The 27,742-nt window shown below is 42.6% G+C and overlaps 1 protein-coding gene across 1 annotated transcript; it reads right to left on the reverse strand.

Moving 5' to 3' along the window:
• Positions 1-127: 127 nt before the first annotated feature.
• LOC123349588 (fibrinogen-like protein 1) lies at positions 128-27,742 on the reverse strand. The gene is made up of 8 exons (XM_044987779.1): positions 27,637-27,742; positions 17,378-17,462; positions 10,675-10,885; positions 9,560-9,719; positions 6,495-6,592; positions 6,322-6,410; positions 1,730-1,920; positions 128-1,112 (listed from the first exon to the last, which is right to left on the reverse strand). The coding sequence occupies exons 1-8, from the start codon at positions 27,660-27,662 to the stop codon at positions 932-934; spliced, it is 1,041 nt and encodes a 346-aa protein (XP_044843714.1). The 5' UTR covers positions 27,663-27,742; the 3' UTR covers positions 128-931.

The raw sequence follows: 27,742 nt of genomic DNA on the forward strand, positions 1-27,742 counted from the left end.
CTGGGGCGCGGGGGCGCGGGGAGGGCCACCTGCAACAAGTAAGGGGGGGCGGCACGCAGGGGAACTCCCCGCCCCAACTCACCCCTGCCCCACCTCCTCCCTGAGCACGCCGTGGCTGCTTCACTTCTCCCGCCTCCCATGCTTGCGGCACCTAAGCTGATTGGTGCCACAAGCCTGGGAGGCGGGAGAAGTGAAGCAGCGACAGCGTGCTCAGGGTGCTCGTGCGTGGAGCATGGGTGAGCTGGGGAGGTGTGCCTCAGGACGGAGCTGCCGCGGGGGGAGGAGGGGCGCCTCAGGGTGGAGGGGGGGAGCTGCCACGGGGGTAGGGGGGCGCCTCAGGTTGGGGGTGCGGGGGGGGCACAAGGTGGAAGTTTCGCCTAGGGCGCGAAACATCCTTGCACCGGCCCTGGGTCACCCTATGCAAAGTCCACTTCAAAACAAAATCTAAATCTGGGGCCTAGATCTAGCTGACAGCTTTAAGGGCCAAATCCTTATCCCTCTGTTTGTTCTATTTCCATGTTCTTATATTGCTTACCACATTCACTGACCATTGAAATCAAGGTGAGAAGAATTTGGCCATTATAAGGTACAAATGGCTAAGAGGAGTAAGGGCCTGATTCTGCAAGGCGCAGAGAGTTTCCTGTGAACTGCTGAGTACTCTCATCTCCACTAAAGATCATTGGAAAACAAACTTGTGGTGTTTCCAATGGTTTTAACAAGAATGAGAGACCCTTACGTCCTCCATTAGACCATGTGATAGGCATATTCTACTACCCTGGGGATGGATCCTCAACTAATATAAACTGATGAAACGCCAATTACTACAGTGCAGCTGTGCTGATTTACACCAGCTGAGGGTTTGGTCCTTGATTTCTAAAATTCTTTCTATCTTATACTCTCTCTGTCTCCAATGGTGCGGATACTAGCTGTCCTAGCTGCTTTTACCATTTCCACTCCCTACGTCGACAAAAGATGGAAGCCTGATTTTCATGGCTGTGTATTTCAGGGAGTACCACAACCCACGCCAGGTTGACCAAACCACTCCATTGTCATAGTGTCCGGTGTAGTTTCCTGTTTTATAATATTGTCCATTGAGATTCGCTGCGTGGCATCTTATAGGGATGAAAGGGGAGGGGGGGGAAAAGGAGACTCCATTTAAAGTGAGAAGGCATTACATCATTACAGCAAAATACAACGTATTTTTATCAATCTACATTTGAATTCAATGGGTCTATGCCAGTTTACACCTGATGAGGACCTGGCTTATAAGGGCTTAATATGAAACAAAAAGCTTAGTCTTGCAAACTGTCCACTTGCAGAACTATTGACTTCGGTGTGCATTCCCTGCACAGAGGGTCTGAGACCAGACTCAGTAATTGCTAACATACCAGTAATACCCACCAATGAAATATAACATAAAAGAAATATAATTATGGCCAACTGTGATAGAAAGCTCAAAAATTAATCACCCCAAACTAGAGAAATGCCCTTAACATACACTCTAACTGCCAGTTGAGCCTGTTTGTGGCTAGGAATTGTTTCCTTCAGGTCCTTGGTGCACAGGGCATTTCTCTTACACTTTTATTCTTGAAGTCATCGTGAAAGCTATTTAAACCTCTCTGCCTTGAATGGTAATGAAAAAACAGTCTGTTGCTGCACACCCACCCACAGCCTTAGTCCCATGTGCATCACTCTTTGAGTATTGGATACAGTCAACTTCTTCCCATACCTGTTAAACCACCAGCCACACTTGTTCTCTTGTGCACAGTTGCCTGCTAGGAATCTATCATGATCCTTGTCGGATGTGGAGAACGGCATCCCACTGAGTGATGCTGACCACTGTTCTTCAAAGTTACTCCCGCCAGACAGAGCATCACCAGCATTACCAGAATAGGTGCCAAACCATAACCTGTAATTGTCCTGCAAGAGTTAAACGTAAACATTTCTCTGTTAGCAGCAGCCTTTTATTTCTTTTTTAAAGTTCATAATTGTTTTTTGCAATATGCTGTGGGACAAATTAATCCCTGGTATAACTCCACTGAAGTAAAAAATGATTTTGGCCTTATTCTTTTTTATATTAGCCCTGGGCCAAAACCCCATCTAATCTACCAAATATACTGCCAAGTTGCTCTCCTGCTACTAAGGCTACAAGTATTATTCTCTTTCAACACCTACATGATACAAATTGGCTGATCCTGGCAGGAATACCTAGAAATTAGAAGAGTGGCTTGAGGGGCAATGGTGGTGAAATACCCCAGACTTGTCATCTTGGAAGATTTCAACATACACATTGACAAAGGTTGCAGATGCAAAAGTCCAAAAATTCATCTCCTCTCTTGCCTCCCTAGGACTTTCACAGATCATGTCTGGTCCAGCCTCACAGCTGGTCACGCTCTGGACCTGATTTGTAGTCTAGATGTCAAGACAGAGGACATCATAACCCAGCCACTCTTTTGGACAACCCATCACCTCATTAGGGCAGTGGCCAGAGAACCTTCCAGCATCTAGCCAACAAGAAAGACCAATGAGTCTGATTTGACCATAAAAACTCATGGACTCCAACAAATTGCAAAGCTTGCTGAAGGACAACAGCACCCCACCCACAGCATGAGGTGTCAAGGACCTGGTGAATCATTACCATTCTACACTGGCCTTGGCCACTGTTACGCTGGCTCCTATGCAGCCCCTTCCTCCCCATTGCCCAAACAGATCTCCTTGGTTTTCTGATACCTTGCAGTGGTTGAAGAGGGGCAGAAACTCGAGTGCCAGTGATGGAAAACAAAGGCTGATTCAGACAGGATGAAACAACAAATTCCTCAAAGCCTAAGACATGTTGCGCTCCCCATCAGTACCCGGTCCAGGGAAGCTAATGATCCAACCAGCGGACCAAATTCGGTGATGAATCCTGATCACGTGCCACCCGAGGCACGTTACACATATGCAAAGAAGAACAGGCCAAGAGAATCTTCCTATCAGTGTCCATTGAGTCTGCCAAAGGCTGAGGGATTTGGGATTGTTTAGTCTGCAGAAGAGAAGAATGAGGGGGGATTTGATAGCTGCTTTCAACTACCTGAAAGGGGGTTCCAAAGAGGATGGATCTAGACTGTTCTCAGTGGTAGAAGATGACAGAACAAGGAGTAATGGTCTCAAGTTGCAGAGGGGGAGGTTTAGGCTGGATATTAGGAAAAACTTTTTCACTAGTAGGGTGGTGAAGAACTGGAATGGGTTACCTAGGGAGGTAGTGGAATCTCCTTCCTTAGAGGTTTTTAAGGTCAGGCTTGACAAAGCCCTGGCTGGGATGATTTAGTTGGGTTTGGTCCTGCTTTGAGCAGGGGGTTGGACTAGATGACCTCCTGAGGTCCCTTCCAACCCTGAGATTCTATGATTCTATGATTCTATGAAATCCTGCCCCAAGGAGTCATCCAGGGTGATAAACCTCTTAGTCAGTCAGTCCTGAGTGCCTATAGCCTGCATCAAAACAGAGCACCAAGTATAGCAAAAATCTATCATCCTGCTTCTCTGAAAAGATCATGCACATTCAGGAAGGCATCTTAAACAGTATGGATCTGCTCTGCCTATACCCACCAACCAACAGCCCTCCTGCATTCCCAGAGTTCAGTACATTCTCTCCTGAAGGAGTTATGGACACCCTAAAGTAGTCTTGACCCAAAGACTTGTGGATCTAACCCAGGCCCCTTCTGGCTTGTGAAAGAAAATCATGAACAATTGGTGCCACTCCTGAATGAAATAGTCAGTGTCTCATTTAGAGAAAGAATCTTCTCTTCCTCCTTCAAACACACGATAGTCTAACCAACACTGAAGAAACTCACCCCAGATACTTCAGTCCTAGCCCGCACCCGGTGTCAAAGCTCCCATTCCTGAGCAAGCTCACAGAGAAGGGTTCAAAAAAGAATAAGATAATGTCATGGAGGATAGGTCCATCAATGACTATTAGCCAACATAGTCAGAGGTGCTCCGAGCATTCCTAAACCACTGACTGACAGAAACTGGGACTGGAAGACAAGGGATTGATGCACTCAATAATTGCCATGTTCTGATCATTCCCTCTGAAGCATCTGTCACTGGCAGCTGTCAGAAGATAGGATAGATGGACCACTGGTCTGATCCAGTATGGCCATTCTTATTCTCTTAAGCTAGCAAAAGGCCAACTACAAGCTCATCTAATGGAAGCTAACATTCTAGATCCAGCACAATCTGGTTTCAGGCCAGGACCTGGAATCAAAACCACCTTAGTGGCACAGATGGATAATCTCCTGCTGTCGATGGATAGAACACATATCTATTCCCATCATCCTGGAGCTCTGCACAGCGTTCAACACATGAGATTCTGCTGACTTGCCTGCGAGAGGTGGCCGGGGTTCAGGGTAATGTGCTAAAATGCTTTGAGTCTTTCCTGAGAGAACACACCAAAAAGTAGTGATGGGAAACTGCACTTCATTGATTTGTGTTATGCTGATAGTATGCTCAACATTTTACTGCACCTCCATCACTAGACCTCTCACTTGTACAATCCCACAAGGATCAGTTCTCTCTCAAGTCCTATTCAACGTCCATATGGAGTCATACAACATGGACTCAAGTGCCAGCAATACGCATATGACTCACAGCTGTATCTCTCCTTCACCACATACGACAACACCACCAAGATGCTCCAGTGCTTGGATGAGATCAGCTCTAGGATGAAAAACAGTTGGCTGAAGCTGACAGAGGTGATGCTGGTGGATACACATCCACAACTGGTCAATTCAGTCTATAGGAGTCTAGCAAAATCCATTAATAATGCTTTCTACCATCTCCACTTGGGTAGAAACTCCATCCCATTCTGGCAGATAAAGACCTCAGTTGTTCAGACCTTCACCACCTCTTGGCTGAATTACAGAAATGCAATATACCTGTTCATGAAGCCTTCAGCACTTGGAAACTTAAATTAATTCAGAACACTGCAGTGCATTTCCTTGGTACACCGACTACTGAGATCATAGCAAACCTGTCCTCCATTCTCTACCCTGGCTTCTAACAGGAGTTCAAATTAAGTTCAGGGTCTTGATCCTTATGTTCAAAGTGCTCCAAGGTGTGGGCCCAGTATACTTAAAAGATCATATAATGCTCCAGGACAAAAACTGTGGTCTGCAACTATGCTCCTTTGGCACAACAGAACTCTCAATAATAAGAGTGAAGCTTGTCTGTGTGGGAGACAGAGCCTTCTCCGTAGGCCAGTCCAAGACTGTGGAATGAACTCCCCCAGGAACTATAGAGCATCACAAACCTCACCACCTTTCACTCCAACTGCCAGGCACATCTCTTTGATCTTGCCTTCTCTAACATAAATGCACAAAACCAGGTATATTTATATAAAAAAATAAACAGAATCCCAAAATACCCAACAACCACATCCTACCAAACCAAATCACTCCACTGAACATGCTTCTCCCTCTAGGCAGAGGATGGGAGAACAAACAACCCATGATATATGTGTGGCCACGTCGCATATAGCACCACTGGAAAGTGCTCAGATACTACAGTGATGAACACAGTAGTCCCGGAACGAAACTGATAATAGATGTGTAATAACTGTAGGTTTTTTCTTTCATAACATTTGCTTTTACCACTGATTGAAATGGAGTTGTCCAAAACTTTCATAACAAAACTTGAAATGTGGCTAGGTTCTCCAGAAGGTCTAGTGAGGGTGGCAAAACTTTTGGTGAACTTGGGCCAAGTAACAAGCAAACCTCCATCAAACGCCAACGAAATTGAACCAAATTTGGAGTGAACTTTGGCCTATTTCAGGTTTTCAGGTGTGAACCATGTAAAATGTTGTTTTCATATTCTGACCCCAAACCAGACAAAACTTGGCGGTTTTGATTGAATTTTGCTTTGAGTTTCTGCAATCATTCAAATCTGAAGCCCAAACAAAACTCACAGGGTACAAACCTATATGAAATTAACCTTAAAGAAAGATGCACAATTGAGATGAATCAATGCCCCACATCTGAATACCTCCAAGCTCTGGAAAAATTCATTTTCTGATCTGCTATCAAGCTTCTCTGCTGCCCCTTCTCTCTGTAATGGGCCAAACCAAAATACTGAATCTAACTGAAACTGAACTTTTCAAAAGTTCACATTTAGGCTCTTTGTGGCTTGGTCCTGTCTCTAGTTGATTTGGATCCCTGTGAACAAAATGGATGAGTTTTGCAGAACTTTATTATTAAGATCTCAGCAGGACTCAAGCAGAAGTACTAAAAGTCAGATAGAACCTCTCCCTGCAATAACAAACAAATCACTATTGTCTCCATTTCTTACCTGCTCATTCTTGATCTGAAAGTTTTCATAGATTGCATATCGTCTTTCTCCATGCCAGTCCATCAGGTCAATTTTTAGTGAGTTTTCCTCTGGATTATAATGCAGAATCTCATTAGATTAGTACTTCATAATGCAACTAGTAAGAAGTTGTGCAGATAGAATAATACCCTTACCTCTAACCAGCAGATCATAAATATGCTCATTGCCCAGCCAGTATTCGTCATTCTTGCCCTGGAACTGTCCAAATCCTTGTTTATAATCAGCCCATTTCCTGAAGTGAGATACAACTATCAATTTCAGCCCTCTATGTAGAATGCTGAAATTAGGGAGTTTGTATCTGACAATCTCAGTCACCCTGTTATTGTGAAATCTTCTGACAAGTGAATCTTTGGCTTTCTCTATAGAAACATTTTTCTTACATATCCTATTCAAAGCATAAGAGACAAGACAGATTTATAGCAGCTCATTACAAATAAATACTAAACAATGTTGACTGCTTTACATATTACTCTCTCTCACTCACTTGCAGTGGGTTCAATCCTGCTAACACTGCCAGGTACAGTGCTTGCAGAAGCAGGTCAAAAGTTACTGGACAGATGGAATGCAGTAGATGTCCTAGATTTGTCTTTTAGTAAAGCAGCTGACAATGAACCTCGCAAAATCTTAATTAAGTAATTAATTCAAACTGTCTCCTTACAAGTTACAAGAATTCTGCCTTGCACTCTTAAGCACCCTGCAAACTCAGGACTACTATGCAATATAATAATGAACTGAAAACTGGCTAAAAAGCTGCAAACAAAAGGTAGTGATAATGTCTCAAGTTATTATTATTAATCGCATTTATTATGGCAGTGCCTCAGGGGTCCCCATTGTGCCAAAATTGAGTCCCCATTGTGCTAGGCACCATACAAAAAGAAAGTAGTAGACAGGCCCTGCCCCGGAGAGTTTATAATCCAAATAGACAAGACAGACACAGGGTAGTGGAAGAGGTAGAACATGCAAATGGGGTGATCAGTCTGATGGTGGCAAATGGCATGTTAATCCCACTTTTTTGTGGGGGGGTAAATGGGCTGAGTTAGGAGTGGATCAGCTAAGTGGAAAGAAAAGGGATGGGGGAGTCAAGGGGACAGGGCAGGGGAGATGAGGGTAAGAGAGGCAGGTGAGGAGACAGAGGGGAAAGGGGGAATGTTGGAACCAACAACCAATCAGCACAGGGCAGAGAAAGTTGGAGTACATTCCACAGTATTGGTCCTAGCTTTGGCTACTTCTGGTCCCACCAGTGGGAGTCTCTGGCCACTTAACAAAGAGGAGGGGAAGCACTGCCTGGATCCTAGTACCCCAAGCGTGTGGATATGTGGGGTGTTTCCCTGCACAATTCTTGGTCTGGAGGGGGAACTGGCTGGGGGAAAGGTGGCCCTGTCTGGGCCTCATTTTACCCCCCTTCCCCAAAGTGCAAAAGTCTCTGCTTTGGTGGGGGTATGGGTGGAATACATTGGCCTGTATTGTATCCATATCCCATTTCAAACTCATGTGTAATTTGGATCCACTGTCACCCCTATTTGTCTTGCAGGATCACTACTTGCCTGGCCTGTCCCTCCCTTCAAATATATGTGTTTTGAATTATTTTTCATCAGATTACGTAGGCTGCATTTTTCCAAGATGAATCTTCTTCTGTTACATTCTGCTCCTGTTTTTTTTTCTCTCTAGATTCCTCTGTGTTATTTCTATATCCCCATTAGTATTCAAACATCCTTCCAATTTAGTATACTTTTCAGATTTCATTAACATACTGTTTAGTAGAGCTGGGCAATTTTTTTTCATCAAATAATTTATTCTCTGCAAAATGCAATTTTGGGTCGAATTTGGCGAATAGTTTTGGCAGAATAAAAATGGAGGGAAAAAATTCTGAAAAAGTCAAAATGTTTCATTTCTGCATTATGAATATGAAACATTCTGACTTTTCATTTTGAAATGACATTTAATTTGAAATTTAACTAGATTTATCTTTAAAAAGGGGATGGGTAAAAAACCCCAAACCTAAACAAAATATTTTGTTTGAGGACAAAATAATCATTCATTCATACCCCTCTCTTCTCCACCTCAAAAATTAGTTTTTCATTTCATTTTGTCAAGAAAAAACAAAAATTTTTAATTTGGGTCAACTCGGAATGAAAATGTTTTCAGATATTTTGGTTCAGGCACTGAACCAAAAACTCAGTTATCCCTAGCTCTACTGTTTATTTCCTCTTCCACATCATGAATGAGGATATTAAATAAGACTGATCAAAACACCAGTCAATGGACTAGATTGTCAGGTTGAAAGTGGCAGGAGGAGGCTTTTTGTAAATCTCCATGTAAGAGCCATCTTCCTGTGGCTTTCAGCCAAGACAATCTGGACCAGTCTTATTTAGCATCTTCGTTAACATTCTGGAAGAGGGAGTAAATAGTACACTGAGCCTTAATAGTTTTCATGATATGAGAGAGGATATATCGTTTAATCAGTTGATAGCAGATGGTTACTCCAATAGGTTGTCCTTATTTGTGCAAATACTTCTAATCAATAAGGACTAGAACTGGGTGAATTTTTTTCAACAAATTGTTTTTCCATTCAAAAGTGCAATTTTTGGTCCCTGAAACTATTAATTGAATTTGGGTTGAATTCGACAAATAGATTTGGTTGAAATGACTTTTTCTGAATGAATTGAAATGTTCTGTTTCAACTTTTAGAGTCCAAACAGCATTTTGATTTCAAATGTGGCCAATTTCGAAAACAAATATGACACAATAAGAAGGATGAAGTGCACCTGAAACAGCTGAATCAAAACAAAAACTAGGAAAAAAATTAATGTGGAGACAGCCCCAATCTTTCAATCGACTCAAAACAAATTGAAAAATTGGAAAACAATAATTCTGAATTGAGTTGAAATGTTTCAGTCAATTCAAAATCATATTTTTTGTGTTCTTCAATTGGATGAAAAATTATGAATTTTTTTTTTTTGTTCAAATCGAACCAGATTTTTTTTTTCAGATTTTTTGGTTCACCCCTGAACAGAAAAACTCATTGTTCCCTCATATCTACTAATGACTAAACACGTGAGTGCACATTTGTAGGATTGGAGCCTAAAATAGCAGCCTTTGATAATAAGGTGCCATCAGAGGTTGGACAGAATTTAAAAATCACAGCAATCCTTAATGGAATAATTTAAACCCCCACTGAAATATTAACCACACCACATACCTGTCGAAATTCTCTTTGCCATTACTGCGTCGCTGTATTACAGTCCATCCCCCTCCATCAGACATGTCACAGTACACCAGGAAAGGTTCTCTGTCTGCTCTGGGCCTGATCCGGTAGTATCCATTTTCAATTTTTCTGCTGTTAAACACTGCAGAGCAATCTGAGCAGAATAGTATTGCTTCATAAAACAGTGGTCATGGAAGAGCAAATAGCTGACCGTAGTCAAGAGAAATCATCCATAGAAGTTTGTCTTAGGACAATGATTTCTGGCTCTTCTGTATGGTCCCACCCTGGCTGGGCTGGGGGTTGAATTTGTAAAACAATGTTTAAATATGGTTCTAGCAAAAATTGTAACACAGTTTGGCCCACCAGGATGCATCTAGATTTAGCAAATTCGGGACCCATCTTTTGCAGCCTCACCGATGGTAATAGCAGCAGAAGCTGTAGTGCAGAAGACTCAGAAGAGTTTATCACCATCATCTCAACCTAAGACACCTTTAACTTAGATTCTTCCTCTATTCTGTGCTGTGAAATCCTCAGCTCCCACTGAAGTCCCTGAAATCAGGCCAGTGATTTAAGAGTTGAAATCAGGATTTCAGACTCTAATGTAGGTCCCCTAGTTTTGAAAATTTTAGCCTAGGGCAAAAAGGTTTGATGTTGTGACAATTGCAAAGCAATATCATTCTGTCATTGTGTGCTTCTGCAGTATTGATCTGTTGCCCAACAGAAACCGTGCCCATGGACCATTGTGCCAGGTGCTGTACAAAAACATAGTGAAATACAGTCCTTGCCCCCAAAGAGCTAAGTGGATGAGACAGGCAGAGTGTAGGTGAGGAAGAGAAGTACAGGGAAATAAAGTGACTTGCCTGAGATAATGCACCAGGTCAGTGGCCTTGGGCCATGGATCTACCCTTAACCCTCCTATGCATATAATAGATAGTACATATTTTAGATTAAGCATTTTTAAAGAGATAAATTTCCTGCAGATTTTGTTAAGGGAAGTGGATAAGATATAAATATGCCTATCTGTTTATAAATGGAACGTTGCAGCAAAAAATAAATATTTCGATACGCTGAAGTGACAGTGTCTATTATATTCTTCTGCAACATCCTACCTTGATCGTAGACTATCAAGTTTCCACTAGTTGTGGGTAAAAGGATTTCAGGCTGTATGCTCCTCCTGGCTGAGAAGATCTTGCTCTTTGTTCCATGATAGTTGTTCCCCAAGATGTCCTTCAGCTGTAATTCACACAACTGAAGCAAGTCTTGGAGCAGTTTTAGCCTCTGTTGTAATTTAGTGTTGTCTAACAGGCAGATATCCTTATCCTAAGGGGGAAAAAAGAGGCATGATGTAATTAAAGTGATAACAATAGAGAGAAAGTCTGTAGCTCTTAATGATCCAAACACATACATCTATCTTGAGGAGGCAAGGGGATCCAAATTTAAAACATCTAACTGGGTAAAGAGGGCTATTATTTTTTGTCTCTAAATCATTATAGCACAGCCTACATGGCAGATGAATTAAGCCCAATGGGGAAGAGTTTTTTGTGCTGATTTTGGCAAAGAGATTCCAGCAGGGCAGCATTAACTAACTGGCCCATCAGAAAGTGACTTTGGACAACTGGTGTTCAACTCTGCTATCTTTTAATGAAATCAGTGGACTTATTTGCAGAGTAAGGTACTAAGTGGCAAAATATGGATCTTACATTGCAGCCCCAGAGGTTCTGTAAAGATGCAGAATTCTCAGACCTCTTATTGTAAAAGTGAAAGATAAAGGGACAGAATCCACTCACAGTTACTCTGGTATAAATCTGCAGTAACTCCATCTAAATCAGTAGTTCCACAGAAATCAGTAGAGTTACCTGAGATTTACAGTGGCATCACCGAAAGCAGAAACTCACTAGGAAAAACATTTTTGGTGAGAATCAAACCAGAAGCTCATATTGTTATATTCCTTAAGAAAAAGTCATAGCAAACTAAGCAACAGAGTCTTATTACATGGATTTGCACAGCCTGAAGTTTCCGTGGAGTAGTGGGCTTGGATGACTCTAAAAATTCCAAGTGAAGCTGAGTCTAGTTTGGCTTCAAAGTTATGCCAAGCCTTTAGATTTCATCTGAAACCATACATTGATTTAGGTGGGCTAACAACTTGACCCAGACTCAAGAAACCACCACAGAAACCTATTGATGTTGTTGATGACAGAACTACCTTCCTACCACTACCAAAAATGGTTGATCCAAGTCAGGGGTGAGGCAGAGTGCAGAAGTTTATCCTACTCACTGGGTGCACAAACAGAGGGTTTAAGCCTCCAGTGATATTAATATCCACTAAGTTCCTGATGTGCCATCTAGATATCACAAAAGTTTATGGAAAAAATTAATGGTCTAGAGAAGGTAGATCAGGAGCTTCTGCTCTCTTTGTCCCATAACACAAGAACAAGGGGACCTTCAATGAAATTAAAAGATGACCAATTCAAAACTGATAAAAGGAAATTCTTTTCCTCCTGTAATTAGACTACAGAACTCACTGCCCCAGGAAGTCATTGAGCCCAAGAATTTAACAAGATTAAAAAAGGGACTGGACATTGATATGGATGTTAAGACTATTCAGTGTTAGTGCTAACAACATTATGGAAGGGATATTAAACCTCACGCTTCAAGGCGTAAGCCAATCTCTAACAATTTGAGATCAGGATGAGACCTAATGTGTGTAGAGGGGTGGGCAGATCACCCTCATCTGCCTGCTGCAGGGTTCTTACACTTTCCTCTGAAGCATCTGCTGCTGGTCACTATCTGAGACAGGGTCCTGATGGACCCTGGGTCTGATCCAGTCTGGCAATTCCTGTTTCCTATGTAAATTCTCACTCCTGCCACTGGAGAAGCCAGTGGCCGGTCAGTGTCGGGAAGAACCGACAGTTGCTGGCCAACTGTCCTTTCAGAGAATTCCAGGCATGTGAATATGGACTATGGGCTGGACGACAGAGTAATATGCTCCCCCTGTTGACATTGCCTTGAGTAAGAGACAGCAAGTTGTTCCAGGACCGTCTGTGAGGTGACATTTACTATTTTGTAAGGCAATTTACTGTACACAAAGGTCAAATGTAGAGGCCGGCTATGCTCAGGTGCTTTCTTGTTTGCGCGCGGGTGTGCAGGATTTGAGAATGCTTTTTCTCCCTGGCACCTTATTTGGGCTCAGATAAACCTGGTTTTGCTTCTCCACCCTGGTGTGTTAATTAGTGCAACGCACACCGGGCAACGAACCCTGCTGTTGCTCCGCCTCGGGCCCTTTGAGCCGGCAACAGTTTTAACAGTCCAGTGGTGTGGACTTTTGCCTGAGGCTGGGGACGCCCAGCCGTTGTAATTCCCACTAGACGACAGAGCATCCTATAGTGGGTCAAGGGCAAGCCCGTGGTATGGGGCAGGGACAGAGTACAGGCAGGGCACGGTGTACACCCTTAGAATGCATTCTGGCGAATTTGAACATGTTTGAATCAGATCCATTGACTAAAAGTAAACTGAAAAGATTTTGTACAGTAGACTGGCCTCAGTATCAGTTAGAGAGCCACTGTCCGTGGGAATGTCTGTCTCTGTTGGGCTCATGCCATCTGAACTTATTGACTGTGCAGCAAGATAAGATGCATCGTGGTAATAGGAAATAATGGCCTTGGGGTGTGTGTGTGTGTGTGTGTGTGTGTGTGTGTGTGTGTATACCAGTGTGAGTGGCTGTTACCGGAAAACGCCCAGAATACCCTGTGAAGCGAATACTCATGATCAGGACTATTCTAATGCAAGCCCGGTAACTAGTGGATCTTTAGGAGATCCGACCCACAGCTTGTCGAGATGAAGGGAAAAGTTGCTTTGTGTTCAAGGTCAAGAATCAGCACAGACTATGCTAAGTGCAAAGAAAAACTGCTTTCAGCCCCAGCTGGTTGTGGAAAATAGAGACAGAGGCAAACCAAAGGCAATACAAGTTACAGAATTGAAATTACATTTGCAAAGCTTAACTTTCCAGTGAGACATGTGTGAGTATTAAAGTGGCTTAAGGCTTGGGGCATTCATATTTTTCCTGAGTGATGTGGGAGCGTTCCCAACACTCTCCATTGTTGTTTTATTATTTTTAATGAAGCTTTAAAATTTGGTTATATGGTGTGTTTTCTTCCCCCAACCTCCTGCTCCGGTTTAAACGCGTAGTGTAGACCAGGCCTCAGTCTGATCACCTGACATGAGGGATAAATTGGTAACAGAAATTTGTCACAGTTTGGTGAGCAATTAAGAATGGAGGGGCCCTGCAGAATTTACACCGTCTATCTATTTTACCCTTGTTATTTTATGTTTGCTTTGTTTGGTACTGTTGGTGTTATATGTTAAGAATTGTATGATTAATGGTGAGCCCTAATAGAATAAGGAAACACTATCTGGTTTTGGTGCACTATCTGGTTCTGGTTCTGTTCTGTTTAACCGGTTACTGTTGTTTTTCTGCTCTGTTCATTTGGGCGTTAGGTGTGTGGGCGGAACTGAACTTCTCGTTCGTAATTCCTCGGGGTGGAAGCCATGTGTGCGATGAAGCTCTGAGGTTGTATTGAGATCCTTCTGTCCCGCCCCCTGTAACGGACAATGTAATAGAAGTAGGAAAAATCTGGCTTAGACTGTAATTTTCTCTGCTCTCTGTGTAATTTTCTTTTCTGTTTAAGTGTCAGCAGACAAATGGGTGGGTCTCTGGGTAGACCCCCTAAAGGGGTTTGGATTATGTGTTAAGTAAATGGCCTTTACCCAATGGCCATGTATTTTTGCCCAGGTGGCAAGCCTTACTAGGGAGGACTCGGGTAGTCTTGTGAGTAGAAATGTTTTAAGGAAAAGACCAGAAGGGTGGGGGCTAGTTAAAAAGCCCACCCTCCTAGCTAAACTGGTAGTGGAACAAGTTGGTGTCCATAAAAGGGACGGTTCAGCGAGAAAAGCAGGATCGGGCCCAGGCGGGCAGGCAACAGACAGAGAGATTGGAAAACAGGTTGGAAACTTTTAAGGGTGTAGTGGATGGAAGAAGTAAGTGAGTATAAGCATGAGGATTTCAAATACTAAGAAGGATATTTGAAATGGTAATTTGAATTGGTAAGTGGCTGTTGAAAGGCAAGCAAGTGATTTAAGGAAAAAGCAAGTAATTTTTAAGGGAAGGTGAAAAGTTAACTCTGTAGTTGCTGAAAAAAACAGCAGTTAAACTTTGTAAAAATGCTAAATAAAAGCCGGCAACTTTGAGCCGGCAACATTGTTTTCCTTATTATTCACATTGCAGTTGCACCCACCAGGGGCGAGGTGCCATCCAAAAATAGAAGCAGGCAAAGGACCTGGCCCAAACAGTGAACAGTCTAGGAAGACAAAGGACATGCATCGGACGAAGTGGGTATTCACCCACGAAAGCTCATGCTCCAAAACGTCTGTTAGTCTATAAGGTGCCACAGGACTCTTTGCTGCTTTTACAGATCCAGACTAACACGGCTACTCCTCTGATAAAGGACATGAGCAGTTTTTAATTTGCCAGCTAGCAGTTTGTTTGTGCCAGTCTTAAGTATGTAATGCAGGTGGGGTCATGAGTTTAGTGCTAGTCTAGGACAGCCTTTCTGTGGTTTATTGAAAGCAGGTTGTGAGTACTCAAGGCCCCTATACTACATTTGGAAGGAAAGCTATTGGGTTAATAAGTCACTCCTTACTGTAGTCTGTAGGAATGTAACTTGCCCCTTACACTTACCCAGAGACTGCCTGGGCTACCTGTTGCTGTGCTCTCCCCTGCCTGCCTTTTTACCCCCAGTGGGGGGGAGGGGGGAGGGGAAGTAATCAGTTTGCTCCAGTTGGTTTTCTCTGTTTCTTCCCTGACCAGAGAGCTGTTGTTTATTCTTCATAAGGCTATTTTCACACTATCCTCAGTACTATCAAGTCAACTTAGTTTATGAAAACAAGCTGTGGTTACTTGTGCCTGTTCCAACAGGCCTCAGTTCCAAAATGGGGATTTAAGGATGAGTTAGAGCCAAGAGTGTCCACGTGGAAAGGCAGCACGACAGAGACACAATGTGTTACTTATTTAGATTTTTCTCTCATATTATCATAAAAATGGCAATTTTGACAGTTATTATTTTAAATGCATTTGTTTTCCCTATGTGTGTAAAGACTACTGAAGCGAGTAAGGGCATGCAGGACTAGGCCTGATGTTTTTCTGGAGCACCTTCATAGCACCTTCCAAGATCTGTTCTGATAGCTTTAGTCAGGTTGAATAGTACTTTTCTCCAGACGCAGGGCCATTGAGGCTGCCATGTAATGAAATACCATTCTGCCTAAGTAAGGGATTCTGAATCTGACCTTAAATGTTATAGAAAGTTAGCTCAAGAAAGGTGCCTCTAAGAAAACACATTTAAAATATCAATGGCCAAACATTTGTATCATAACAAACTAGGTGAGAAAGTACATTCCATATAAATAACATGCATTTGTCTTTATTGTGGAAAAATCAAAGTCAATAGGAGTCGTGGCAACTCACAGGATTGAGCACTTTGTTAGCAGAAATGCTCTGGTATCAGATAATGCTTCCCATTCAAAGCACCTTCCATCTCAAAGCAGTTTCCAAAGAGTTAGCTTCACTAGTCCCCTTCACTAGCCTGTCTGTGAGGTAGGGGGGTATTGTTATCCCAATTTTGAACTCAGTTAAATTGAGCTACAAAGAGGTGAAGTGATTTGCCTGAGGTCACGTGGAGAGTACAGGCACTGCACAGGCACGGCTGGCTCCAGGCACCAGCGCACCAAGCAGGTGCTGGGGCAGCCAATGGGAAGGGGCGGCACGTCTGGCTCTTCGGTGGCAGTTCAGCTGTGGGTCCCTCAGTCCCTCTTGGAGAGAAGGACCCGCTGCCAAATTGCCACCAAATAGTAAAGCGGCGACGTTAGAGCTGCCGCCGAAGTGCCGCCGATTGCAGCTTTTTTTTTTTTTCACCGCTTTGGGTGGCAAAAATGCTGGAGCTGGCTGTGGGCCCAGGCACAAAGAGAATGCAGATCTGACAATACTATTCTGTAACTTTATAGCCATCCTTCCTCTCCAGCTACCTTTATGGAATTTGAATGCTTGGCACTCTGAGAAAAATACCACAAATAAATCACTAAATGGGAGTTGCACCTCTCATAACTGGGCCCCAAAAGAGCTATTTGCAGATCTCATCCACAAAACTATTCCTCCCTCTGCTTTCAAATACACCTCTACCCCGATATAACGCTGTCCTCGGGAGCCAAAAAATCTTACCACATTATAGGTGAAACTGCGTTATATCGAACTTGCTTGATCAGCCGGAGTGTGCAGCCCTCCCCCCCCCCGCCCCCGAGCACTGATTTACCGCGTTATATCCGAATTTGTGTTATATTGGGTCGCGTTATATCACGGTAGAGGTGTACATCCTGAAGACCACCTTCCACTAGTGATGCCTACAAGAAACTAACTGACTGATTTGTGGCACGGTTGTGGGCACAGTCTATAAATCTTACAGTACAATATCCCCATATACACCAACTAACCACAATGAAACCCAACCCCCTATATTGTGTAAACACTCTTTTTATCCGGATCAGACAATTCTCACCTGACTGTTTTACCTGCATGCTGTAATACCTCCTCCTCCACTCCTACATCCCTCTGTCTGATTTATCTTTTTAGGAAGTGAATTGTTTAGGAGAGGGGCCATGTCTTTTTTTGTGTTTTTGCCCTACCAAGCACACTGTGGATGCTCCTGGAAACAATAAATAGTAATCAGCTAACAGCGATGATACAAACTTTAGTCAAGTGATACCTACCGAAAGTCTAGGTGCAGGTGAACACAAGCTCACAAGCAGAAGTAGCAACAGCAACCAGGATCTCATTGTAATCATTTCATGTAGCCTGGGGAGAATAATGAATTTACTGTACTATGTGCTTATTTAACTCCACCAAAAACACAACCACAATGAAGTCCTCTATAAGTGCGACAGGACTTATTAAAGAAGGTACATGACATGACATGGAGTACAAAATGAAAAGAAGATGCATCTTAGAAAGGGCTGGGACTTACTGGTCCAGACACAGTGCCATGGGTTCCTAGCTCAGTGCCTCCCTGATGGGATGAATGACACTCTAGCAAGCCCCTCTGGCTCCCACAGACAGGCACATGCACCATTTACAGTGCATGTTATTTTACTGGTAATCACTCTTTATAGAGTTCCTTACAACTAGTTGGCTGAAATCTTGTAGTCGGGCAAAACTTTCATTAACTTCACTGGTTTTTGCTGGAGTAAAGACTGCAAGATTTGGCCTTATATTCCGTATACACTTCACCCACCACTGAAATGCAGTTCAGCTCAGAGGTGGGGACAGCAGTCAGGCAAGCAACTGGTGCACTTTCCTGCCGAAGGATGCGGGGAGGGATACATTTGGGCAGGGCCCCAGGGTGAAGCCTCAGCTCTGACAAAATGTGCCAAGGCTGTTCAGTTACCACACTGAGCAGACAAGACAGTGTGGTAACTAAAGTCTCATCTGAAATAAATGTAAACAGATTAAAGTCAAGCACATGGAGATGAATATGGGTCAAATGCAAAAGTGTCCACAATGTTTTGCATAACAATATTTTGTATAAACAAAAGAGCAAATGTGCAAAAACAACAACAAAACCTATCCCCTCCTCCAACATCTTAAACCCCATAGTTTCCCACAACTGTGGAAATTTCAATTGATAAAAATTGGGGGAAAATGCTTAACACCCATAATTTTGCACAATTGTGGAAATTTAAATAAATAAAATAAATGCTTACAAGTAAACATCAATATTATTCATCGAAATTATAAAAACATACAAATAAAATTCTGCCAAACCTAAAAATATATTTGGAATCTCTTGCATTAAACAGTTGCTCAAAACCTAATCATTTTGCTTGATTGTTACCTAATGCTAATCCTACTTGTTCTGGGTATGAGGAGACTAAAATCATGTTTATATCAATAATGTTCCTTAAAAGGGAAAGGTTCCATTGCCATGCATCATTGTTCACATTATTTAACTGTAAAATGCAATAAAGAATGATTTATGTAAGCATTTAAATGAATTATTGAAGCTAACTTTCCCCATGGGTGTTCCCCTATAAATTTAATACAGCCATGCTAATTACAATAAATTCCATAAGAAAGTATTCATAGATTCATAGACTCTAGGACTGGAAGGGACCTCGAGAGGTCATCGAGTCCAGTCCCCTGCCCTCATGGCAGGACCAAATACTGTCTAGACCATCCCAGATAGACATTTATCTAACCTACTCTTAAATATCTCCAGAGATGGAGATTCCACAACCTCCCTAGGCAATTTATTCCAGTGTTTAACCACCCTGACAGTTAGGAACTTTTTCCTAATGTCCAACCTAAATCTCCCTTGCTGCAGTTTAAGCCCATTGCTTCTTGTGCTATCCTTAGAGGCTAAGGTGAACAAGTTTTCTCCCTCCTCCTGATGACATCCTTTTAGATACCTGAAAACTGCTATCATGTCCCCTCTCAGTCTTCTCTTTTCCAAACTAAACAAACCCAATTCTTTCAGCCTTCCTTCATAGGTCATGTTCTCAAGACCTTTACTCATTCTTGTTGCTCTTCTCTGGACCCTCTCCAATTTCTCCACATCTTTCTTGAAATGCGGTGCCCAGAACTGGACACAATACTCCAGTTGAGGCCTAACCAGCGCAGAGTAGAGCGGAAGAATGACTTCTCGTGTCTTGCTCACAACACACCTGTTAATGCATCCCAGAATCATGCTTGCTTTTTTTGCAACAGCATCACACTGTTGACTCATATTTAGCTTGTGGTCCACTATAACCCCTAGATCCCTTTCTGCCGTACTCCTTCCTAGACAGTCTCTTCCCATTCTGTATGTGTGAAATTGATTGTTCCTTCCTAAGTGGAGCACTTTGCATTTGTCTTTATTAAACTTCATCTGATTTACCTCAGACCATTTCTCCAATTTGTCCAGATCATTTTGAATTATGACCCTGTCCTCCAAATGAATGCAGCCTTTTGGACTCAGTGTTTATTTGCATTGTTGTTTAATCTGGTTTATGTCTAAAAATATAGAAAACAGAAATCTGAATGTCAAAGGACAGGAAATCTGAACTGGAGAGTAGAGAACGAGGATATTAAGCAAGACTCTAGTACACTGAAGCCTCAGGAGGATTGTGGTTGTGTAACTAACCTCAGAATGGGAAGATCGGGTTTTCTAGTTAACAAAAACAAGGAGGTTTGTGGTGAATGGAGCAAAAAATAATAGAGAGAGGCCACTCCCTCTGCATTAGGGCCAAATAATTAATATTTATTTTCAGGAGACTAGGAGGAATTCTCCATTTTACAAGGCAATTGTTTGGTCACTCGAGAGAATAGCTAATGAGGCCAAATGACATGTCATTCAGTCTCTGCATAGCCCCCATATTATTACTGAAAATAATTCTATTACAAAAGGGCAATAATACATTTTATTAATAAAAATAGTGTTCCCCTTTCTCCTCTAAGAGATCAGCACTCTTCACCCATTTCTCAGCCACAAATATTATTTATTATCAAATTAATGCTTTTCCTTCAGCTTTGGAGGTAGCCCTGTTCTAACAGCCAGTTTTTTAAACTATGAAATTAAATGAACAAAACTTCTCCTCCTCCCTTTTTTCTTTCTGGGTTCTACCCTGCAGAGTGCTTCACTTCCTTCCCCAGCCCTCACTGACTTCAAAAAGCCCAGATCCTCAAAGGTATTTAGACTCCTAACTTCCATTGAAATCAGTGGGAGTTAAGTGCCTAAATACCTTTGTGAATCTGGACCAAAGAAGCTAAGCTAATGGTTCCCAGATGTTGAATTATTAGCATTCCTGACTTTTCATCTGTTAACAATCTCTCTTTTAGTTAGATCTAGTCAGCCAATACTTACAATTGCTGTTCTTGCCTATCGCTTGTTGATGTCAATGAGGCTGCCTGGGTGTAACCGAGAGCACAATCTTAAGAGTTACACATGACCCAGGTCCTTTTAAAAACATACACACAAATAAAGGCCACCATCTTGCAGGTACATAAGCAGATGCTTAACTCTGCATATGTGAGTAGGCCCTTTGGAGCCAATTAAACTATTCCTGTGTATAAAGTTCAGTATGTGCATAAGTGCTTGCAGGATTAGGGTTTAATATCCCACCCCTTCCTGAAGGACTCTCCAAACCCTTCACAGAACCCAAAAGTCTCTGATCTTTGTACTTTCTCCCCTTCTCTACTCCCCTGTCTGCACAGGGCTTCCACCTTTGCTAGCCTGACAATTGGCTTGGGACCCACAATCAGATGCTCCCACAGAGGATCTTATTGTGCTTCCACCAGACTCTTGGTTTGGTCTCTAAATTAGATTTTTAAAAGCTGCCATTTATTAGCCCTGGGACAAATTGTGACCTCCTTGTTGACTTTTAACCCCCTCCTTACAGAGGCAAAACTCATGCAGAAGCATGAGACTAGTCTAGACTGGGTAGATAAGTCATGTTTGAAAACACGTTAACTCTTCCCTATGCGGGAGTCTATGGTCGATCACGATCAGCTAATAGGCTTTTAAACATGACCTGACCTGCCTACACTAGGTGCCAAGGCTCAGAATCTCAAAGGGGTTTATGAATCTCTCTCTCATTGAAATCAATGGGAGTTAAGCACCTAAATACCGTTGAGGATCTGGGCCCAAGTCATGTTTATAATCATATTAGTTAAAACATATTTGTTTAGACATTTTCAGACATGACTTATTTTCCTAGTTTAGACCAAACCTTAGGGATAGCAGAGATGTTAGGCAAGGTCCTGGTGTGGTGTGGAGATCATCTGAGGCAAATGTAGCAGAAAAGTGTGTCTGTGTACAGCTCCATTTGGCTTCTACTTAAAAATAATTGAGTCATCCTCAGTAAATATGAACATTGCGTGTTCTCTAATGATACCTCCTCACAGATGTTGAAATCCCTTGACAGCACATTTGCAAAAGCATTTTCTTTTCCAGGAATATGCATGGCAGATACACGAACTGCAATATTAATTCCCATTCAGCTTTTTAGAACTAAGTCAGATTCACTCCTTGTAAAATGTTTGGCACTACAGTCATGCTGTCTGCAAATATTAACTGTTTTACACATTGCCCCATTTTTACACCACTTCCAGGGGGACCCAGAAGAACCAGGTGTTCCTAGCTCTGCCACTGACCTCCTGGGTGACCACGGATAAGTCACTTCACCTCTCTGGGCCTCAGTTTCCTCCTCTGTAAAATGGGGATAATGATACTGCCCTCTTTAGTAAAGTGCTTTGAGATCTATGGCTGAAAAGTGCTACGTAAAGCACTGCACGGTTTTTTGGAGGTATGTATTATTATTGGTATTTGTAAATATATCCGCAGTATCTTGCATGCTTGATTTGCTGCTAGTAAACTGGATTTTCATGAATTTCATGTGACAGGTTCCCCCCCCGGGGGTGCCAGCTGGAACTGAGGTACAGCTGAGCCCTCTGTCTCACTCTGGTTCCCTCTTGCACTGTGACATTGTGACAAGCTGCAAAGCGCTCCAAGCTTACACTCAAACCAACATCCACAGGCAGGGACCACACCCAGCTGTGTTCATGAATGCTCTGGCCAGCCACTCATGAACCCATGATACAGAAGCTACAGACAAAATACTTCCAGCTCCCCAGCCTAAGACCCCAGAGCTGTACCACCCTGCCCTGGTCAAAACCCGACCAGTATGAATTTATTACCCAGTCCGCCACTTCTACAAAGGAAAGTGAACATGCACCAACTCTTGCTCATGAGCTGAGATTTATCCCCTTTGCACTTTATACAACACACAGTGTTTTAGATAAAATATGAAATAGATTTCTTACCTACAGAAGGACAGCTTTTAAGCGATTATAAGGGATAGCAAACAGATCAAAGTAGATTACCACAAGAAATAAAACAATCGCAAACTAAGCCTACAATATTAGATAGGATGAATCATAGTCTCTCACCCTGACTGATCATACAAACAGTCTACCAAGTTTCCATATACAGGCTAGAAATCCCTTTAGCCTGGGACCAGCACTTCATCCCCACACCCAGTTCAATCCTTTTCCTCCGATACTTTCAGGTGTGTTCTTGTAGGGAGAGTGAGATCCCCTCATGAAGTCATTTTTCCCTTTTATATCTTCTTCTAACGTGCTGGAAAGTTCTTTTGCTGTGACCTGGGTCAAACAATTCCCATTGTGTAGTGCTATCTCTGAGAGGTTTCTATTGTACACTGTTCCTGGAGTAATCCTTGTGCTTGTGTGCATTTCCTCAATAAGCCATAATCATTGTTTGGCCTTTCTATTGTTGTACCTGAAAGGCAGCTTGTGGGTGTTCTCAACCTCTCAACATGTTTCAGTAACACATACATAGCCAAACCTTGTAACTTCACATATGACAGTAACACATACAATCCAACAAGATATTAATGTCTAGCAGATCAAGATGTTTACAATGATACCTCACAAGACACACTTTGTACAAAACATATCCTAATTACATGACAGTGGTGAATAAGGGGGTGCCAGGTTGTCACACTGCAATTAGGACCGATTCACTTAAAGTGGTCCCTGAATTTGCAGAGGAGTATATAGCCAAGGCATCACAAAGCTCTTTGAGGCATATATTGGAGAACCCCATTTGAGGCTTCAGAGAAATTAGCTCCAGCAGCAAGTCCTGGTGAACCCATTTTTAATTCTGCCCTTGATTCCAATGATCAAGGATTTTTAAAAAAAGATAAAATCAATAAAAATCAGTAAAAATTGGAAGCTGTGATTTTAAACTATTAAAAACCAAAATGTATACATTAGAGGCCCCTTAGTTTGCAAAAAAGGAATAGCCAGAATAGTTTAAGCACAAAGGAAAAGTAGTGGTAGAAGAAAGGTGCTAGGTTACAATATTTCAATAATGTTCAAAAGAGTAAACACAGATCACTCTGACAGTTTAGCTATTGTGTATGTAGCATATGTGACTCTAGTGGGTTGTTGTCACAAATTTAATTAGAGTGTAAGTACCTCAGGGCAAAGATCATGGACCTGGTTCTGATCTCACTTACATCAGGGAAAATCAGGAGTAGCTACATTGAAATAATAGATTCATAGATTATAAGGGACCATTGTGCTCATATAGTCTAACCTCCAGGCCATAGGCCTTGGAACTAGAACATATATTTAAAAAAAATCCAACCTTGATTTAAAAATTCCCAGTGATGTAGAATCCACCATGACCCTTGGTAAGTTGTTCCAATGGTTAACTACCTTCACTGTTAAAAGTGTACACCTTATGTAGAGTCTGAATTTACCTACTTTCAACTTACAGCCATTGGACTGTGTTATACCTTTGTGTCTACATTGAAGAGCTCTCGATTATCAAATTTCTGCTCCTTATTAACCACTCCCCCAAACTATGTATCATCTGCAAACTTTATCAGTGATGATTTTATGTTTTATTCTAGGCCACTGATAAAAATGTTAAACAGTGTAGGGCTAAAAACTGACCCCTGCTGGACCCCATTGGAAACACAACTGCTTGATGATGATTTGCCACTTACAGTTTCATTTTGAGACCTATCCAGTGATGTAACAAGGCCCCAGAGGGCTTTGGTGCAAGAATAGGTTAAGGGCCCCCTTTCTGATTCCAGAATCTAAAATTTTGCTTATGTCCAACATCCCAGCTCCAACCTACCCTCCCCCCGAATATTCCTCATTCCCTCATAAACCCCACAACTCACCCCACCAGCCTCAACATCCCCCACTCACCCCAACCACTTACCCCACAGTCCCCCAAACACTCCCTGCTCACCCCATAGCCTACCAACAACTTGCTTTCAGCCCCTCACCCACTGTCCTCTGGACCTTCCTGGCCACTCACTGGCGCTCCACTCCCATCCTGGCTAGATGGCTCTGCCTGATCCTCACTGTCCAGAGGCTCCACTCGCTCCCATTGCCCATCCTGTGTGCACAAGGAGTGGGCCAAATTCAAGTGGAGAATGGTATTGCAACCCATCACATGGGCCGCAGCACTGCTCAGGTTTGACTCAGCCCCCCTCCATCTGGCAGAGACATGGTAGGGCCAAATATGAGTGAGTGGCATCACAGCAGGTAAAGCGTACCCCCACAATCTTGTGGGCCCTGGTACAACTGTGCCACTTGCACCATTGGAGCTACACACTGCACTTATCAGTTAGCCAGCTTCTAATCCATTTGATGCGTGCCAGGCTGATTTTGTATCTTGCTAGTTTCTTAATCAAAATGTTGTGTGGTACCAAGACAAATGCCTTACAGATGTCTAAATATATTACATCAATATATTGCCTTTATCAACCAAATTTGTAAGCTCATGAAAAAAATATACTAAATTAGTTTGACAAACTCTTGGGGGCAGGGGACAGCTCAGTGGTTTGAGCATTGGCCTGCTAAACCCAGCGTTGTGAGCTCAATCCTTGAAGGGCCCATTTAGGGATCTGGGGCAGTGAAGGCAGGGGGCTGGACTTGATAACCTTTCAAGGTCCCTTCCAGCTCTATGAGATAGGCATAGCTCCTTATTAATTAATATTTTCTAGAAGCCCATGTTGATTGACATTAATTATATTAATTTAATTATTTAATAGTCAAGTTCTTGTATCCACTGTTCAGCCATTTTGCTTGAGGTCAACATCAGACTGACATGCCTATAATTACCTGGGTCATCCCATTTACCCTTTTTATATACTGGCACAACATTAGCTTTCTTCCAGTCCTGTGGAACTTCCCCACTGTTTCAAAACATTGAAAATTAACAAGAATGATACAGTGAGATCCTTGGCCAGTTCTTTTAAAACTCTCAGATACAAATTAACCTGACCTGCTGATTTTAAAATGTAGAACATTAGTAGCTGTTTTTTAACATTCTCCTGAGTTACTGTTAGAATCGTGAGTGTAAATCTGGGGAACAGGAGGCACTGTCTCCCCAAACTGCAAGCCTCAGGCAGGTACAGAATTTGCCCCTCCCCCCTCATGGTTCCATTGAGCTGATTGGAACTGCCTTCCCAAATATAGAAGTGAAACTATGCCTATGGTGGGAAGTGTTTTATCATCATCATATAATATGAATGCATCATCCCACTTTTTCCCAAGTACAGAATATAAATATTTCTTGAACGCTTCTGCCTTTTCTGCATTATCATTTCTGTCTAGTAATCAGGGCCGGCTCCAGACCCCAGCGCGCCAAGCGCGTACTTGGGGCGGCATGCCGCGGGGGGCGCTCTACCTGCCACCAGGAGCGCGGCAGGCGGCTCTGGTGGACCTCCCGTGGCATGCCTGCGGAGGGTCCGCTGGTCCCGCGGCTCCGGTGGACCTCCCGCAGGCGTGCCTGCGGAGGGTCCGCTGGTCCCGCGGCTTCGGTGGAGCATCCGCAGGCATGCCTGTGGGAGGTCCACTGGAGCCGCGGGACCAGCGGACCCTCCGCAGGCACGTCTGCAGGAGGTCCACCAGAGCCACGGGACCGGCAACTGCCAGAGCACCCCCCACGGCGTGCCGCCGTGCTTGGGGTGGCGAAATTCCTAGAGCCACCCCTGCTAGTAATGGACCACTGTCAATTCACAGCGCTGAAAATGGCTTTGAGATCAGAACTAGACTCATGTCTTTTTAAATGGCTGTAAAGCAGTACTGCCAACCCCAGGAGAAATTAGACCTCCATAAATAATAAGATCAGCATAAAAATCTCATTTAGAACCCTCAAAACTAAACATTTGTGGTTCTATTTATTTGCCTTCAACTTTCTGACCCTTTAGGATACATTCGGGTCATGGTTTTAAGCCTTCCTCCACAAACGTGAAAATTTGATACATACTAAAAAAATGAAAGCTAGGATTCTAATATAATCACTTGCCTTCAGGAGCTGGGGCTTTAAGAAAATACACCAAGGCTCTTGAGTCTCATGATGAACCATGAAAGCTGGCAACACTGGTAAAGCACAGACAGTGCTGTACAATTAGTAATAATAAAAGTACTAATAATTAGAATTAGGCCCAACCCACAAAAGTCAGTCCTGGATACATATTTTGAACAATGAAAAGTCAGAGATGTTCTGATCTCAGATTTTGGTTCAAGTCCACTTCTATTATGTAGGAAGCATATCTGGCTGGTTTATGGCTCCTTTATGCCCGCAGAACTGGTGTAAAGGGCAACAGAGAATCAGACCCAAAGGCCTTTCAAGTTGTCCCCTCGCTCTTGCAACTTGTATATTCTGAGCACAAAGATTCTTGGGAAAAGTCAGCATCTCAATTGAGCCACGCATCGCAAAACATCACATTCCTATTTTGTTACACAAGAAATACAGAACAGGGGAAATCAAGCTACTGCATTCACACACTCTCCTCTAAATAGTTTCCTTCTGATCTAAATACATTCCACACACATAAACCCCAGCTGAAATGAATCCATATTGTGTGTCTGCGAGGACTGTAGGATCAAGCCCTTAGAAAAAAAACAAAAAACTAGCACATGTAAAAATGTTCATCACCAGAAGGGTAAATGTAAAAGCTCCTCCTCATCTTCTCATCATCATTTTGTTAGTTTCCAGAAATGTCCAGCTGTTTCTTCAACACATTTATTTAATTCATTTGTTTTACTGACTTTACGTAAGTTACAATTTACTACTTATTGATCTTAATAGTGGCGTATTCCATATGTTCATTACATTTAGCCTGGACTTGGTCTGTTTCCCTCCCCTCTTCAGCCTCATACGTACCTCTCTGCTTTAACTTGTGGCTGCAACAATCCTAATCCAGTGTATCAAACCAAATGAAACCCAACAGAATCAAGGTTTTGTTGTTAGTTTAGTACTGGAATTTGTGAAAAGTTTAAGGAATTTATGTTTTCAGGTATCAATATAGTAACTATAATGCAGAGAGCCAGTTTTCATATGAAGATCATTTACTAGGACTAAGCAAAAGGAAAACTGTCAAGAAAGCGGGAAAACACACATTTTAAAAGGTATCGTTATGGGTTACAGGTGTAAAATATATCTTACCTTCCATTTGTTTCAGTTCCATGCATAAAAGTGCTCCAAATTCTGAGTATTCATCAAAGGGGCTTTGTTTCGTTTTTAGAAAACGATGATTCCTGCCATTTCATCA

Source organism: Mauremys mutica, chromosome 1, assembly GCF_020497125.1.
Source record: "Mauremys mutica isolate MM-2020 ecotype Southern chromosome 1, ASM2049712v1, whole genome shotgun sequence".
Classification (NCBI taxonomy): domain Eukaryota; kingdom Metazoa; phylum Chordata; order Testudines; family Geoemydidae; genus Mauremys; species Mauremys mutica.